This window comes from Orbicella faveolata, unplaced genomic scaffold (genome assembly GCF_042242905.1).
Source record: "Orbicella faveolata isolate gen_17 unplaced genomic scaffold, um_ofav_v1 contig_2, whole genome shotgun sequence".
In the NCBI taxonomy this organism is placed as follows: Eukaryota; Metazoa; Cnidaria; class Anthozoa; order Scleractinia; family Merulinidae; genus Orbicella; species Orbicella faveolata.
In genome coordinates, this window is record NW_028301547.1 from 21,128,885 (window position 1) to 21,146,967 (window position 18,083).

Sequence of the window (18,083 nt, forward strand, 5' to 3'; positions counted from 1 at the left end):
ATAACGACAGACCGGAATAAACTTTTGGGTAAAAGCTTTTGAAAGCTCTAGACTCATATTCAAATGGCTTTCATTTTACCTTCTCAAACTCATTAATTATTCATGAGCTGATGACCCAATCAGCTCGCATCAATTGGGTCAGGTGCATGTATGTTGATACCCAATGAACATACCGATCAACACACGGTAGATTAGTTCAAAAACTGATCAAGACACTGATCAAGAAACTTGAATTTTAATCAGTCTTAATTATAATTCTAAATACAGCATTTTTCCCGCTTAAATCATTGCTTACAACAACAATACAGCAACATATTATTCCTTCTTAGACATCGTTACATTAATTGTACAGTTTTTGAATTTTCCTTTCTGGAAAACAACATCCGTTAAAGATTGATCCTGTTTCTCTGTGGTAAAACATGTAGTTGTACTAACAACACTTGGACCTAGGATCTTTGAAACTTTAGACACATTTTCTTCTGTAGGCTTTTCGTACTGCAACAATGCATTAGAACGATGCCCCGACCTTTCGCGAATCAATTTTTCTTCAACCCCAGAATTGAACAGGGAGGAAACACAAGTAACGCGCAAACTGTGAGCGGTTTTGCGTTTAAAGCCTGCCGCGTCGCACATGTCAGGCAAAATCTTGTTCAAGCTGTTGATGCCTACGGGCGCTTTATCGAATGCGAACCTAGTTTTTGATGGCTTAAAGTAAAATGCAGTAACTTCCTTTGCATGAGTCTCAACTAACCCTACATACAATCTGAATATCTCAACAAGGCACGGCTCGTGCTTTTCCTCAATAGAATGACAAACGTGCTTGACCACTCGCGGCACATACTTTAGATCACAAAGACCTCCATGATAAGTTTTAGAGGCATTTTCTTCAAACTTAATAAAATTTGGACCAATTTCAAAGTTGTTTACAACAATATTTCTGTGATCTCCCCCCCGCAACCCAAAAACTTTTCCGTTGTAGAAATAGATCGTGTTCAATAACGACTTAGCTGATGTAGTTCCCAGCAATTTCTTTTGCCAGAATACTGCTTCTTCTTGCTCGCTCACAAACTCCTTTTCCTCTTTCTTACACTTAATGTGAAGCCCTTCTCGGACGCCATTCTTCATCTCGGCATCTAAGCAACGTCGGAAAAGGACAAACCTTCAAAAAATAACACACAAAATTAAAGTCCTGAAACAGTTCATTTTAAATTATTAACCAATTCGGTCTAAAAGTTGTCAAGTAACTTTTGTCACTAGCGTCCAGAGGATTCAAAGCTTCTGATCCATTTTTCTCCTCCAAATAACGCTTGAGGGCACAAATGATACCATAAACAGACTCCGGAGGGTATCTTTCACCGGACTTTTTAGCTACCTCCATCACAAATTTTGACAACCAATAGTTCAGCGACAGAGCGTCCATTCCAGCAATATCTACACTCACAGCGGTAACATTGTGTAAATCGTAGTCCTTGAAGAGACCGCCACAATCTAATACCGGAACTTTAACCTCTCTCAACCTCTGCCATTCGGCAAAAATGTTCACAGCCCACTCGTTTTTATACTTAGTTGAAACTGGAACAGCATCATTCACCAAAACATTTTCTTGAGAAGAGGTTTTTGGAACTCGAAAACGTTCTGATCTCCACTCGATCTCCATCACACGGCATAATGTTAATTTATTAAAAATTCAACCTTTAAAACTTGCCCACATGGCCGCATATAAAAGATTCATTTCATTTACCATATGAATAAAAAACAGACAATAGCCTATTGAGCACGCCTACTAATTACCTATTCTTCGAAAAAAATTCTCATGCTACTTTGAGAAGCCAGCTCAAAAACTCGTGCTTCGTTTTTCATCAGGGGTTCCAAACACCTCGAAACAATAAAAGCACTCCGCCTTCGGCGTCGTGCTTTCATCTGTTTCTCGGTGTTTGGAACCCCTGATGAAAAACTCGCACTCGTTTTTGATCTATTACTTCAATATTTTACCTAGTTGCAGAGAACAACGCGGTTATATGGAGGAATTACATTTTATTCAAAAGGTTTTCTTCAATCGTATCCATAATTCTAGTCAGGATTAGCAATAGTAATTTTTCCTGCATCTATTGAAGTGAGATATACTTTTTTGCCTGGGAATTTCCGTGTAAGGTACAGCCGATCCCGAATCACCAACTTCGATTATTCTAAGAAAAAATGCTATCTTTACTGACAGGTGAAAGTTAGAGCTTGATGGTTTTTAAGTTACCATGGTTACACAGGTGAAACCGTCGAACAACAATTTTGCTGAACACTGGGAGGAAAATCAGAGCCAGGCATGTCTCCTAAACCAACTAAATGGAAAGAGTTTGCCTCCAACACTACCCTTCACGGACTTAGATACGCCGCCGATAAGAGTCATTCCATTTTAAGACGAGGTATTTGGTTCATATTTCTTGGGGCGGCTGCTACGACCTATTTGTATCTTGTATCCCTAAGCTTGAATAAGTTCTTCTCAAGGCCAATAAAAACAGTAATCTCACAAGAAACTCCCTCAGAAGGCTTAAAGTTCCCTGCGGTGACAATCTGTAACTTAAACAGGTTCATGAGATCAAAGATAGATACGGCGGACGAGGACGAAAACTTTGTAAAAATGGGATTGAACATCAGTGGATGCAGTGAAATACGTAAAGTTCGTGGAAATCTCACTTGTGGCCAAGCATTCTTATGTGCTTATTCGCCGTATGGAACAGCCCTGGTTAAAGGCTGTAATGGAACAATGCGGCAAAAAATAATTAATGTTATAAACCGTTCTTCACATCGTCTGTTTAACGAGGAAGAATTTCTCACAAAATATGGCCATGACATAGCAAGCATGAGCTCGTCTTTTCTTTTTTGCTTTTTCATGCAAACCAAAAGATGCTCTGATAGAGATTTCGTTCCAACACTTACAGAATATGGCATTTGTTTCACCTTTAACGCTGGTCAGAATGGCTTCTCTCGCAGTGCAAAATATGAAGGTCCTGACTTTGGGCTCAGCATTTTTCTCGATGTTCAAACGGAGGAGAGTACACTTAGCCAGTTTTCGAGTGGACTGAAAGTGATTGTGCACGATCAAGACACCTTTGTCAACCAATATAATGGATTTAACATCGTTCCGGGTACTCACGCTTCGGTCGGAGTCAAATTAAGAAAGGTAAGTTGTTTTAAGAGTGTGTCCATGAGAAAACCAGGCAGGAGGTGATACATTTCAAATCACCGATTTCGCTCAAACTTGACGCAAAGTTTGGGTTTGGTGAGTAAATGATCATGGCAAAAAATTAGGTCAAAATATTTTATTCCCTTCAAGTTAGAGGGACCCCCTCCAAAAATGGCCGCTTGTCACTAATTTATGCATATTTAATTAGCTGTCTTTGATTTAGTATTTCTACAACAAGAAAGGCCATGTGAAAATGAAATCCACTGGATCATGTTCTACTATTATCAGTTCTACTACGTAATATGCTCTCACTATTCATGTTAGAATAATATGTATTTGCTGTTGCCCAGTGAAGATATTTGCCATCAATTAAAGGCTTTTCACAACACTACGTAATATGCACGTTACTTAAGATGGAGTCCCGGAGAGAAATCAAATTGTCTAGTTCAAATGAATAGCTTTGCTTTGAGACTGATAATAGTAGAACATGATCCAGTGGATTTCATTTTCACATGGCCTTTCTTGTTGTAGAAATACTAAATCAAAGACAGCTAATTAAATATGCATTAATTTATGACAAGCGGCCATTTTTGGAGGGGGTCCCTCTATAAAATATTTTGACCTAAATTTTTGCCATGTTCATTTACTCACAAAAGTTTGAGCGAAATCGTTGATTTGAGTTGTATCACCTCCTGCCTGGTTCTGCTGGTTTTCTCATGGACACACTCTTAAGGCAGTAAAATATACCCCTGCCGGGAAAGTCAGTTTTTATCATTGCGTTCAGTACGTAAACATTTCAATCACACAAGCACGCGCGTCATTTTTTTATCTTGATTTCATTACAATTTTTGGCCATATTTTGTTTGCTCTCTTCTGCTTTTTGATTCTCTTTGCACGTGATGCGGACCTGGTGTACGAGAGCGAATTTATAGTGGGTCACAGTGGCGATCTTGGCTCAAGCCCTAGCCAGGGACATTGTGCTGTGTTCTTGAGCAAGACACGTTACTCTTACAGTGCCTCTCTCCACCCAATGTTATAAATGGGTACCGGCGAAGTTGCTGGGGGATAACCAGCATCCCATCCGGGAGGGAGTAGAAATACTCCTAGTCGCTTCATGCTCCTGAAGCCGGGTTAAGCACCGGTCTGATGGGTCACTTGATTCGTATACAGACTTTGCCTCCATCATCACATTCATTTCTTCATGTGGAGTTTGGGGCCAGACTTTGTCTTGCCTGCCCGGAAACAATTACATCATATTATTCCTCTCAACTCATTTCTAGCACAATAGACTCCCGGCACCTTTCAAAACGAACTGCCGACAGGATACTCTAACGGGAATTGGTTCTTACACCAAAGACGGCTGCATTTATCAATGCATCACAAATGTGACCCTAAGTCAATGTGGCTGCCGCACTACTGCATCACCAGGTTAGTTCTGATTAAGCAATATAACCGTTCGATATAACCTTCTCTAAACACGAAGGGGATTCGGAGAGTTCGAGACAGAGAATTCTCCCAGTTCCCAAGTGCTTTGGATGAAGCTGTATAAACACGGAAAAGTACTCTATTGCTTTTATAAAACATTTCTCAAGTAATTCGGGGGAATCTAAAACGTCACAACCGTATTTACATAATCTCATCTAGACACACCTATCGACCAATGAGAACACGCCTAGTATCTCAGCTATTTTATACAATAATGAATACCGACAGGTCCAAACAAGATGATGTTCGAGTGTCATATATGTGAAAACATGAGGTATAATAATGCTTAGACCGTTAGTGATTGACCGCTCTTCAGCCCTGGTGTAATTTTATTGGCGACTAAAGGCGTAAATTTTTCACCAAAAAGAAAAGTCATTGTTACTAGTGGGCTTTCTTTTCCCCTAACCTAACGCAAATATCGTTTCTAGAGCGGTTTTCAATTGAGTGTCGCAAAACCAAAGCCAAAGTAATCACTCTAGCCAATCATAAAGGACATAGACAATACAATGAACCAATCAAAACTCGAAGTAATGACATTTAGCTGACGCGAAGCCCGGGAAAACGAGTGCGAGTGAGTCAGGAGTGGTTCTGGTTTTATTTAATTCTGATTGGATGAAAAAGTGGCGCCAGTTTTTTAAGCTAATCGTCCAATGAATGTAGCAAATGCCAAACCAATTACTTTTCGTCTCAATTAAAAACCGCTCTATTATCGAATTGCGACCCCTTAAACAGTATAAAGTTTAAACGCCTGCAGTCCGTAGTAGGCAAAAAACTCCCTAGGGACCTCTTCTGGTCACCAGGCCATCATTGGCCTCGAACTAGCCCTCCTGAATCGTTAACGGAGAGCTTTCGAGTGCATTGAGCACCGCAGTAATAGACCAGTTCCGAGTTACCTTGGGCCTCTGTTTCAAAACGAGGCTTTGTCCAAAACCTTTCATATGAAAATGAGTTTGATTTGCATGAAAATGAACCTGTAGGCTGAACTCATTTTCATATGAATAGTTTCGCACGAAGACTCGTTTTGACAGAGGCAAAAGGCAACTCGGAAATGGCCTATTGATTACATTGACCTCGTTCCAGTCTTTTGTAAGTGATAGGCTATGATTTTGCATTTCCTATCATTTAAAATTAATATCGTTAACGGGAAAGGGGGATTTAGATATCAAATTTTATCACAATATGTTAAAAATCAAACCTACTCTTTATTTATTTATTTTTTTTTTTTCAGGTCCAGAGGGGGTACCTGTGTGTTCTATGCGAGACAACGAATGTGTTCAGAATTCCCGAAGTACGTAAGATAAATTAAAATTAGTAGTGATACTGGCAACGCAGTCACATGTACATCCACAGTCGGACAAGTTAAAAACTGTTAAAAAAAAATCACTCCTTATCTGTTCTCGTTTAATCTTGTCAGTTTTATTTGGGCTCTGATTTAGGGGCAAAATGAGCTGACATTATGTTCCAAAACAGACAGACTTAAAAAAAAGTTTAAAAAAGCTGCTACAAAGGAAACAAAGGTTAGAATTTAGTCCGAGAACATGTTCATGTATGCTACATGTTAACATTCTTAATCTGCACCGACATCAGCACGACGTCAAAACATATTGCCTAAATACGGTACCCAAAGAGATACCCAAAGGGTCATGTGTGAGATACGTGGATCCAGAATGCAACGCAATCTTTGCAACTCATTTGCGTTAACGGACACGAGCCGATGACAATAGTGTGGGATACCACAGGTATCCCATACAAAAATAATTTAAAATTAAAGGAGCTCAGCTACGTACAAAATTACATTTAAACATGAAGGAATTGGCTTGTAAATAGTAGTTTACTAAGAAAGAAAATCATTAACGAGATAATTAATAATAAACCGTAAAGAAAGAAGGATAGGCAAGGGTGGACAAGATTAACACGGATTACAAACAACGAACTTAAAAAATCCTAGCTAATCTTTCAAAATGCGCAATGCAAATCGTGACGTCGCTCATTTAAAGAAGTAAACTCTTTCAGTCCAAACATACCCTTCGTTTATTTCATTACGAATGGTTATTTATTTTCAAATGTGCTTTAATGGAGACGATTCTTTTATTTTTGAGTTATTTTTTTGTAAAAAAAATACCTCTTAGTCGGCGCGTCGGGTATGTTATGGACGGGTCAATGGGTGAGTGAGTAAGTGAGTGAGTGAGTGAGTGAGTGAGTGAGTGAGAGATGTATGTATGTCACACCAATCAGATTGGATCTACTATGAACAGCCAATCAAATTTCTTGTTGTAAAGGTAAATGGTACGTGAGAAACACAAGGTATGTATAAACACAAGGACTTTGGTAATTGAAAAATAAAGAGTGACGTGTATGTTGCCGGTTTGTGATTTTTAGTCCGGTTTGGAGGGGAGTGTGACAGTTACATACGTACATTGGGTTGTTTTAGAGTGCATAATTTTCAGTGTAATGGTGGCTAGTTATGAACGAGATGAGTCTTAAGTTTTGAAGCAGTTCATGAGTTAGTAGTAGGCAAATGGCACGAGATATTTTTATTTTTAATTACAAAGGGTAACTTGATACTTTTGTTTTTCACAAGGAGTTAATTCAATTAGAGGTCATGAATCGTCGGTTCTAGTTCTTAGGACATGTTTTAGAGGAGACGAGACTATTTAGATTTGAAGCAGTTCTAACGTTTACAATAGTAAGTGCAGGTAACGATTGTTTTGTTCTTATTGCATGCAAATATAACGAGATATTTTTATTTTTTAGTTACAGTGGGTAATTTGACACTCTTGTTTTTCACAAGGTAGTAAATTCAATTAGAGCTGACGAATCGTCACCATTTGTTCCCACGAGATGTTTGCTATTTTTAGTTACAAATGGTAACTCGACACTTTTGTTTTTCATATGGGAGTAAATTCAATTAGAGCTTACAAGTTATCGGCTATTGTTCCCAGGATATTAAACAAAAAAGAAGCTTTCATTTCTTGAGTGTTTTTCTGCAGTAGCAGTTTAATATTTTTATTTGATGGGCATTTTATGACATTCTTTTCAGTCCGATATTTTTAAAGGTAAAAAGTATGAAAACTGTTCAAATGATCTTTGAAGACTGTGTGGCACCAAGTTAAAGTGCAATTTAATTAAATCAGACTTTCAACGTGTCAGAGAGGTTTTTTCCCTTTCTTTCAATTTTCGGTGAAGTAGTGTTGTTGCGTTGTGTTGTGTAAAAAGGGTAAACTTACGACTCGTATAAAATACGAAAAGTTCTTTTAACTTGAGTATTTTTGAGCAAAAATTCCTCTTGGGGGCTGGAAGGGCTCCCGAGGGGGTACTCCCAGAAAAATTGGTTGGGGGTGTGCGGCCCGCTTCCCAAAACCCTTACCCTATTTATGACCCAAATCTGCGATATTCCTTACCCTATTTATGACCTGACCAAAAATTCGAAACCCTATTTACGACCTGACCCTCAAATCAAAACCCTGTTTGAGACCTGCGTTATAATTAGCTCCCTAGTTCAAACCAATGTTAAATTACCGTAAACATATAAATTTGTGAAGGGCTTTTGTTGATTTTCTTTTCGATAATCATGAAAAAGTGGCTTCTTCTTAAAGCATACCCATATCAAGGCTAGAGTGCAAAAACTGTACCCTATTTATGACCAAAATCAGCTAAAATCGATACCCTATTTATGACCAAAACGGCTGAAAAACCATACCCTTCGGGGCCGCACAGACCTATATAGCCCATATAAGGAAGTCCGCCCCCCCGGGGGAAGGGCTACGTGATCGGTGAGTGAGGAAGTTATGCATGTGCGCGTGTCAGACCAATCACAGTGTGGGTTGTATCAAAGAACGGAAAAAATTGCCTGTTAGAAAATAAGATGGTATCTACATTAATCTGGAGACGTGTCAGATTACTGTAGTTTGTTAGGTCAAACAATTTTAGGGCTTACTATTTAGTTATCTTACCATTACTGATGTAACATCGTATGTACATCATAAACTCCCAGTTTCTTTCTTGGTGTACATCGCAACCAAAAAAACTTGTCAAATCAACCAAATCATTACAGTAAACAGTTCCATGAATGCTCCTATCTCCGAGACTTATAGTTCACAAAAAAATAACTCTTGCACGCCTTGCGTGCCTATGTTTAACTTTTTAGGTCAAGTCAACTTAACAGAGTGTTCCTGCAGCAACGCGTGCTCAGAACTGGAATATGAGTCACGTGTTTCCTATTCTAAATTCCCGGATGACTCAATAATTAACATTGTGCATCATTTGTTTAAGAATAAACATAGTTCTGATTACATGAGGTACGTTATTTCCAGGAAAAAAAAACCTTTAAGGGCTCTCTTAATGTTAATACAAACAATATCGTACATGTAAATACTCTTTTTCTTTGGCCATCGTCGCTCAACAAGAAATAACACACAAACTGCGGCGATAAACATGACAATAAAACGCATTGTTGGAAAAGATAAATAGATTTGTATCATTTAACTTGACGTTTCGTATGTTTTGACATAAATACTCAGACGTGACCGTTTTGATTAGAAGTAAGAACTAAATTTAAATTTAAGACAGTGGCGGATCCAGACCAGGCCGGTTGTTTTGCTTGCACTGCCGGCTTTTCTTCGATCGGCGGTTTTTTTTTTTTTTTAATCCAGAATAACGGGGCGGAGGCGCCAGGCGCCCCGGACCCCTGCCTTAGATCCGCCACTGTAAGATAAGTAACTAATTAACAGCAACAATGACCGAAGCTGAGAAAAATTGCATATTAAAAGATACACACTGATAAAGATAAAGCTTTTCCCTGCTAACATTATCATTTAGGGTAGGTTTCAATTCCCTAATTAGTAGAGTCGCCTTTATCTTGCAATGTGTTTCTGATCGACCTCGTGCTAATATCTCAAAATGGTCCCACTTTAAGTTGTGACCAGTTGACGTGACGTGATCTGCGATAGTAGATGCATGACAGCTACTCGTGATCGCTTTAAAATGTTCAGTTTTTCTGTCATGCAGTCTACATAGATTAGATAAACTAGGATGCAAACACGTTAGCCCAATCCGTCTATTCATTGTTCACTCGTTCATTCGCTCGTTCCTTCAAGTTCGTTCGTTCAAACATTGTTTTTTCATTAGAATAGTAAAGCTATGGAATAATTTACCAAGAGACTTAGTGGAAGCTGATAGCTTCCAGCTATTCCGATCCAAGCTCAAATTCTATCTGAATGCTTAATTAAGGATCCTTGTTTTTATATTTTTTCTGTTTTTCTCGTATTATTTTAGGGAGTTTTTACATAGGGTTTAACTCATAACTTCCTTTTCGAGACGCCTTTTCTTTTTTATCTTTTGTTTTTATATGTGTACTTTTGTAACTTTGCGTCTTGAATAAAGAATGTATGGAACAGCTGCAGAGCCCGATTATGAGCAAAACAAACGCAAATAGAGAGGAAGTTAGGGGAGAATTTTCTCCTTCATAAAGCATTTTTTCCCGCGTTATCTCGCTTTCGTGCTTTGTCAATGCATGACCTATTGGTTGAGTGACTAACTGTTTCTTGTTTATATATTTTTGCTATACTCCTCACAGAGCGAACTACGTCTTTCTCCAATTGGGGTTTCAACACTTAGTCTATGAAAGGCGCGAGGATGTTCCTAGTTATGGTTTAGAGAGCCTCTTTGGTAAGTCAGAAAGAGACTTAAATAACAGATAGCCACGACAACATTTAAACACGGTTTAGGCCCGTCCACACTAATGCGTTTCCAGATCGACGCGTTATCGATGGTAGCTGATGGTTTTTTTTTTTTTCAAACCGAAAGCGCTAAAACGGTCGAAAACGTTAAGACGCTTTGGGAATTAAAACGCTGCAAATGTCCTTTGCACGTGCAGCATGACGCCAGTTTTATCGAAATCCTCCAGTTTTGCCGACAAAACTAACACGACAGGACTTCAATGATGTACACGTTTTGGATGAAAACGATGAGCGAGTTTTATCGTATTAATGTGGACGGTAGGTGAATCCGCCTCAAGAAGTATAGTAAGAGAACTGAATGACACGTACATAGCTATGTCACTATTTCGGGTAAAATAACTACCCAGCAATCACGATTTAAGAAATTCATTCAACAGGTGAGTTCGGTGGCAACATGGGCTTGTTTCTTGGATGCAGTATACTGACGCTCTGCGAGTTCATGGACTTTCTGTGGGAAGTTCTGATTTCCCAGATCAGGAAAAACTCCGTAGAAGTAAACTTGAGCCCCGAAAGTACCTCTTAAACAAAAAAACAACAATAATAACAAAAAACATTTGAACATCTTAAACATTTCAAACCAAGGGGCCACACTCCTCAAGAAGCAGAAGCCTGTGACATTATGTTCTGCTACAGCTACAGACAAAGAAAACGTCAAGAAATGAGACTTGTTTGTGAGCTGGGCACTAGTCAGCCATGCGGACTGAATTTCGATTACAGACATCTTTACTAGGTCGTCGCACGTTCTTTGGGGGCGCACCTTTTTCCAATGTAAATCAACTTGACTTTTCCACAGAAGAAGGGCTAGGCTCGAAGCGTTTGGAACTATTTAAACATTATGACACTTAGTGCTCGGATGTGAGAAGTTAAGATTTCTTTTCTTGCTTATAAGTACAACTGCCACGCAGTACACGGCAGTTTTTTCTGTTAATCAATTACTGTTAAACAGTAATCAGTCGTGTTGGCAACAAAAAACTCAGTATTGGTGATTGTTTGCATCATCCCACTTAAAAGTTCCAGTGGGGAGGATTTTTCTAGTGTTCAAGAAAGTTTCCGTTTGATGATTTAGTGGGTTCCTTAGAACGTGAGCTGGGCGTTTCGGGCTTCAAATACTGAAGACAGGCTAAGCCTGAAATCGTGTAGTTTACCCTAACTATTCGACACTTTCAAGAGCTTTTTCAGACTTATATTTAGTTCATCGCCATTGTGCCAGACATTATATAACTATTTAACTCATTTCTACTGTTTCTTGGCATGCTCCTGTTAATTTTTTGTGCGTATCCTTACTGGGCAAACGATGTCACGCGTCGAGCGCACAAACTAACTAAATAATATTTAGGACCTTACGCAGATACGACGGCGACGGCGAGGACCACGCCTACTAGAAAATCTATTTCTATTTAAGTTCAGAATTTTGCGGTTATCTAGATCTATTCAGTGTGTTTGTCAGTGTAAAAACTTGCCCTTGTTGAATATGCTAAGAATGCATTCAGTTCTAATTAGAAATACAAACAATATTTTGGAACAAATTAGACAAAACTGATAGAGAGAAGCCTAATGTTAAGAGTTTTAAAAACAGTGTTAAGAGTAAAGACCTATCACACTTAATAGATAATTGTAAGGACTGTGATATATGCTGCTAGGCCGTTTTAGATTTTACATTTTATATATATAAGTTCATATATTTCATTTATTTATTTATTTACTTTATATATTATTCATTAAATTGTAAATAATATTAACGTAAGCTAAGGTATATGTTATAGTGTAAATAGTGTGCCCAATTAGTTTTTTTTTTCGTTTAAAGCTAAATACCTATGACACTTAAATAAAGTCTTTCATTCACTCATTAATACAAAAAAAAAAAAAAAACAGATAGCCGTAGTGGTTCACACTACGTTCTCCAGAAAACACTGAAGTTGGTCATTTCACGTTGTTGATTTGCAAAAGATGGCTACGAAATCTACAAAGGTGCATACCGATCTGCTCATTACGCCTTTCTTTTGGCGACGTTCCCGTCAACTTTGTCATCGTGTTTCGCGTAAGGTCCCCAATATAATTGGATCACAACTTTTGGAATTATAAACACAACAAACATAATTTTATAAAATCTGACAAGATAGTCTGTCTCCGTTGGCTTATCTTAATGTTTTTACTAAAATTCCTGAAGAACATGCTAGGTTTCTTGTGGCCTTTTTCTCAGAACCAGGCTCAGCCTTCAATCGCCTTTTAGCCAGGCTAGCGTGAGTGTAATATAATGTTTAATAAATAATTAGTATAAACAAACCGAGTAAGTTTATGCTTTAAGTAGGTGAGTTATTCAACACTTAGCCAAAACAAGTTTTAAGCAGAATAACAGCTAGATTAAACGAGTTAGATTTGGGAAAATGTTTGCTACGCGAACGCCGCCTAATTATTATAGAAATCGTACTGATTGCAAGTGCTACTAAGGATTTACACTACTCGTGATATTTGAAAATTCTTTCAAAATTGTACGATCATGTAGGCGAGCGCAATTTGAAAGAATTTTCAAATATGGAAATGTTTAATTAGCCGACCTTTCATATGATTACATAATTGTATGAAGTGCAACTAGCGATTTCGTTCTTCGATTTCGTTCTTCATGTTCTTACAACGACTGTGGCAACAGCTCAACTGAAAACAGTTTTAAGAGTCACTAACTGGAAATATCGAGAATGGCTGGCCAGGTTAGAAAAATTGAAAATCCCGAAACTTTGCCTAAAGAACGCTTTTGGAGAGCCACTTTCGAAAATATTATTCTGACTTCCGTAGAATTTAAATTCTTCGAGAAATTCGCAAAAAACGGAAATAGAGCTTTTTGCCTCATTAAATATGCAAAAAATATCTGGAAAATTGACAAAGTTCTCGGTATTCGCATTGAAACAATTTACAAAACTAGAACTCGGGGTAAACTTAGCTTAAGAGCTTTACTCTTCTTCTATCTAACAATAGGAAGTTTGAAATTTTTCAAGCATTTTGAAGGATTCCGTCGACCGTTGAAGAATTGCCTTTTCAAGCCCCTATGAAAACGGCAAAAATTGCGTAGTTTTACGGGCTTAAAACGCATCTTGGTATGTCCGATATAGAACTAAAACAAGTACTGTGCAAAAGAGTGTCGCTTTTACTATGAGAACATGGTAAAAAATTTCTGGGCAATCGAGGTTCACACAGGTAAAATTCAAAAGTTCGCTACAGTCTCTTCTCGAATTTGCATAATGCGGTATGTTCAAAGAACTCTATTGTCGAGCACCCTAGTCTGTTTTCCATTTGTGGGCCTTGCTTTTTGGGAAATATACAAAAAGATAGTTGATCTATGTCGTTATTACAACATTGTTTCATTATTTCACGCAAGATACAAAAAATCTATAGAAAAAGCCCAAAATATAAGTTCAAAGTTACATAGATTAAACATGCTACATGTATTACGTGACTGGCGTCACGTAAGAGATATTTTCAGTTAACTCCAAATGGAATTCCTCAATTATTGAGGTTTAGACACTTGATTATAATAGAAGCAAATAGGGGTTTGTCTTTCCCGTCTATACACACTCGATTAGTCTGCAAATATTTGAAAGGAGACTGGTCTTTTAAAGTATTTTTTAACCATTGTGTGTCGACTTTGATCTTGATGGAAAACGGATTAATTAGATGCACTAAATGAAACGAAGAGGTTTTATTAACGTGACCAGCTAGACCAAGGAAGCAGGTTTTCTTGAAAAATAGGGTAAGACTGTTTGATGTCTATCCCGCGATCTGACCTCGGTTGGAATTCGGCCTAGTCCAAACGTCGTGCTTCTGCCGTGCCGAACTCAAATAAATTTGTCCCAGCAGTGGCATGACAAAAAGCTATGAAAGATTCAAACGTCGAATTTAATTCAGTCGCGCAGAAGATCGGAAAAATTTTGCTTTGCTGAAGACCTTTTTAAATGCTAGAAAGCAACTGCAGCTGATGCAGCAGGATATGAATTCACAGGGACGGCGGAGTCTTTTTTCAACTGAAGGAAGCGGGGGTGGGAGGAGGTGGGGGGCTTGAAAACGAGCGGTGCCGGCGCAAGTTTTGTAGAGGGGTCTAGGGGCATCCTCCACCCCAAAAAACATTTTAAATCTAGGGGCTCGGACATGGTATTTTTGACATTCTCCATGGTGTAGTTCTTAAGAAAACCAACCTAATGGATGAACTATAAAATAACAGGTACTTTTAGTGCATTTGCAGCAATATATTTTGAAGGTATTGTGAGCTTGATACATCTTTCTCAGCCCTCCATGATATATCACGGCCTTAGCACTGACTGACCTGCGCTTTTACACAAGCCACCCCGTGTGTGGGAAGGAAGTGCACGCTGCGGAAAGGTTAAAACTATGTAAAGATGAAAAAGCTTCCTACAGATTTGGTACGAGGTAGTAGCTTTGTAAATTCTTGGTAAATCTGTAGTCAACCAGACTTTTTCCGTTTTCTTTTTGGTCTTCTTTAGTTCTTCATTTGTACCTCATACTAAAACAAAATAAACTGTCGTCGTGGTAAAAAGTGGAGGGGAGGGTGCGGGGTAGGGGGGGCGGGGTGGGCTTGAACCCCCACCCCGGCTCTGCCGTCCCTGGTTAGGGGTGGCGAATGGTCCTTCAAAAACGTTGAATTTCACGGGTCTCGCAGTCTTGTTTTTTAGCGGTTATGTGCGTCTCGCAGTCTCGATTTTTATACGAAGCTCTCTCGGAGTTTCGAATTTTTTCAGTTGCAAGGTTAACTGTTTCGAAGTTCCGATTCGTTTGTTTGTTTTAATAAATGACGTCTTCTCGTCACTTGATATTGAATTTCAATAAAGCAACTTTCAAATTTCCGAGAAAATGTTAATGCTAACTTCTGCCAAATTGTCTGAATTCCACAAAAGGCTGCAAAACTTACCGCAACGTCATTTTGGCGCCAAAAAAACAGTTATTTTGTTCTAGGATATCCTAACGTAGTGTGCTATAGTCGAATTTCTAGTTCCAGCTTGTTTGCAAAGGCTGGCTAAAAGGCTAAAAGAAGATTTATTTTACCCGGTAAAATAAATGGTTTTTATGGTGCTTGTTATGACTCCGTTCTTACTTCCGCCTAAGAGGCTTCCGGGACTACGCACGGTTATGACGCCACATGCCTCAATGCCCTTTCTCTCCCTTCACGTCGATTGAAGAAAGCATTGTCCTAGAATTTCCTCCCCTCCTCCACCCCGTCTCCTCCCGTACATAAGGGAGCTTAAGCAAACCACGACGACGACGGCAACGAGAACGTCACCAAACAAAAGGCTTAATGAGCAAAACAGTAGCTTCGCACGTGCGTTATAAATCTTTGTACATTTCTTCACCGTCCTCTGCAAAACAACAACGTGAAATGACCAAGTTCTGAGTCGCATTGAAACAATTTACAAGACTAGAACACCGGATAAAATAAGCATATTGAAAGCTTTATATTAAATTAAATTTTGAGAGGTTCCGTTGACTGTCGAAGAATTCAAGCCCCTATGGAAACAGAAAAAATTGCGTAATTTTACGAGCTTAAAAGGCGTTTTAGTTTACCCAATATCGGGTCGAAATAAATACTTCGATTAACTATTGGTCGTCTTCAATCAGTATTTGGAACAAAAAATCTGGGCAGTAAGAACGCGCGCCAGCAAACACAAACGTTTTTAAGGCTAGGTGAACTTTTTTGCATAATTGAAAAGTCTCTTCATAGAGTGACTACACGATATATTTCTAACAGTGTTTTTTTTTGGGCGTTGTTGGTGTCTTCAATTACTTAGCCTTAATAGTTTCCAAATAAAAAAGAAAGAGGGAAAATTGATGGTTCACCTGACAACCGTTTACATAACACATTATCCCCTGTCATATTTTTCGGCTCAATCCCCGTAAAAGGTACCGCAAAAGCTCTCGGGGTGGACCTTTTGAAGATTAACCCCTAAAATGTACAACGAGCACCCCCGTTATTTTTATACGAGTCTCCTCAATAATCTAGAAAATTCAATTGGAGCTAACTGAAAATATATATTACGTGACGCCAGTCACGTAATACATGTAGCGTGTTTAGTCTGGGTGACTTTGAACTTATATTTTGGGCTTTTTCTGTAGTTTTATGTACCTTGCGTGAAATAATGAAACAATCTTGTAACAACGACATGGATCTGTACGGGTCCGCAAATGATCCCAGGACCGCAAATGATCCCCAAATTGAACCGCAAATGATCCCAGGACCGGAAATAATCCCCATATTGGACCGCAAATGATCCCGATCAAAAAATAAGGAATGGCTTGGATTTATATCAGAGGAAGGTGAGAACATATACAAAAATTATGAACTAAAAAACATGTTTATCATTTTACAAAAAAAATATTCCACGATTGCTGTTTTGTTCTTCGAACGGTTCAGATCGTTTTCACTGTCACGCAATAACAAAAAAATAATAATAAATCGAAAAACAAACCAATGGAAAAAGCTAAGAAATTGCGATGTACGCTATACCGAGATAACTAAATAAGACACTTCTCCAAGTTTTAGGCCTGTGCGTTTCCCCAAACTTCTGAAATTCGTCTTAAATGTTTTCCAGAAATTTACAGAGCCCAGTAAGGAAACGCCATGTTGGTATACATCCGTGGTACACCAATATGGCGGCCGGAATATTGTGTAAACATCTGGAACTTACTTTGGCCTTCCAGGCGACTGATTATCAGTACTAAACAAACAAGCATTTACACAAACACTTTTCCTAATGCTCTAACTTCTAAAAAGGCTCAAAATCATGAGATAAGTATATATTTTTCAACAAACTCGATCGTAGCCTTGTGTCACGCAACCTACATAACTCTGAAATTCAAAATACTCTGGTTTCCAAAGGAAGCACGCTTATTGTAAACAGAAATAAATGTACCGCCTCTTATGCCTGATGAGGATAAAAACACGTCACGTGAAGACGATCTATTGAATTAGAAGTCTTGGAAAAACACATACTTGGCGAAAAAAAACACATACGGTTGCGATAGTATCAAACATCTATCAAACAGCTAACTTGTCAAAACGAAGTGCAAGCCTTGGCCTTGCTTGGTCATGAAGCTGAACTTCATAACTATAGCTTGGAATTTTGGCTTCTTAAAATAATTAAGTAGTCATTTCCGAGGAATTAAAGCCAAAATACGACCAAAGAAAAATTACAAAATAAATTTGTTCAAATTTCCAGTGCTGCACACTAGGTGTTTTACAGAGTGATGAAGCGTTGTAGGCTTGTGGGTCTACTGAGGTGACAGCGTCTTCCTTAATAGTTGCTTCATGGTTAGATTTTAGTTTAAAACTTTAGACGAGTGGCGTTAATGGCTGATAAAATGTGATTTAACTATAACACTGAAATATCAATGTTTAGCAAAGGAGAATATGTAGCGTATGTTGCACTGATCATAATTTTACTGAGAATTGCAAAGAAATGCAAGCCAAGTCGTGTTTTCATGATTGAGTGGTGACATTCACAACATCGTAGTTAGCAACAAAATTTAGTCGAAAGTATGAAAAAAAAAAGCAAGTTGTAAGCCATTACAATTATAAAATGGCTTTAATAAAAACGTCGGTATTCACCTACGCCAATTCCCTATCCACACCATCCCACCATCCATGCTATTCGTTACTTTTTTAGTCGGGATCATTAGCGGTC

At 38.5% G+C, this 18,083-nt stretch overlaps 1 protein-coding gene and 1 pseudogene across 1 annotated transcript; one reads left to right on the top strand and one right to left on the bottom strand.

Moving 5' to 3' along the window:
* Positions 1 to 216: 216 nt before the first annotated feature.
* LOC149112381 (zinc finger MYM-type protein 2-like) lies at positions 217 to 1,525 on the bottom strand. The gene is made up of 2 exons (XM_089290226.1): positions 1,248 to 1,525; positions 217 to 1,162 (listed from the first exon to the last, which is right to left on the bottom strand). The coding sequence occupies exons 1-2, from the start codon at positions 1,418 to 1,420 to the stop codon at positions 316 to 318; spliced, it is 1,020 nt and encodes a 339-aa protein (XP_089146352.1). The 5' UTR covers positions 1,421 to 1,525; the 3' UTR covers positions 217 to 315.
* Positions 1,526 to 2,212: 687 nt separating this feature from the next.
* LOC149112382 (acid-sensing ion channel 4-like) lies at positions 2,213 to 12,245 on the top strand (annotated as a pseudogene).
* The last annotated feature ends 5,838 nt before the right edge of the window (positions 12,246 to 18,083 follow it).

Excerpts from the sequence above, each read along its gene's own strand:
- LOC149112381 (XM_089290226.1), bottom strand. The coding sequence starts at position 1,420 with ATGGACGCTCTGTCGCTGAACTATTGGTTGTCAAAATTTGTGATGGAG. Across the intron at positions 1,163-1,247 it reads CCTCTGGACGCTAGTGACAA|AAGGTTTGTCCTTTTCCGAC; the intron begins AAGTTACTTGAC and ends TGTTATTTTTTG.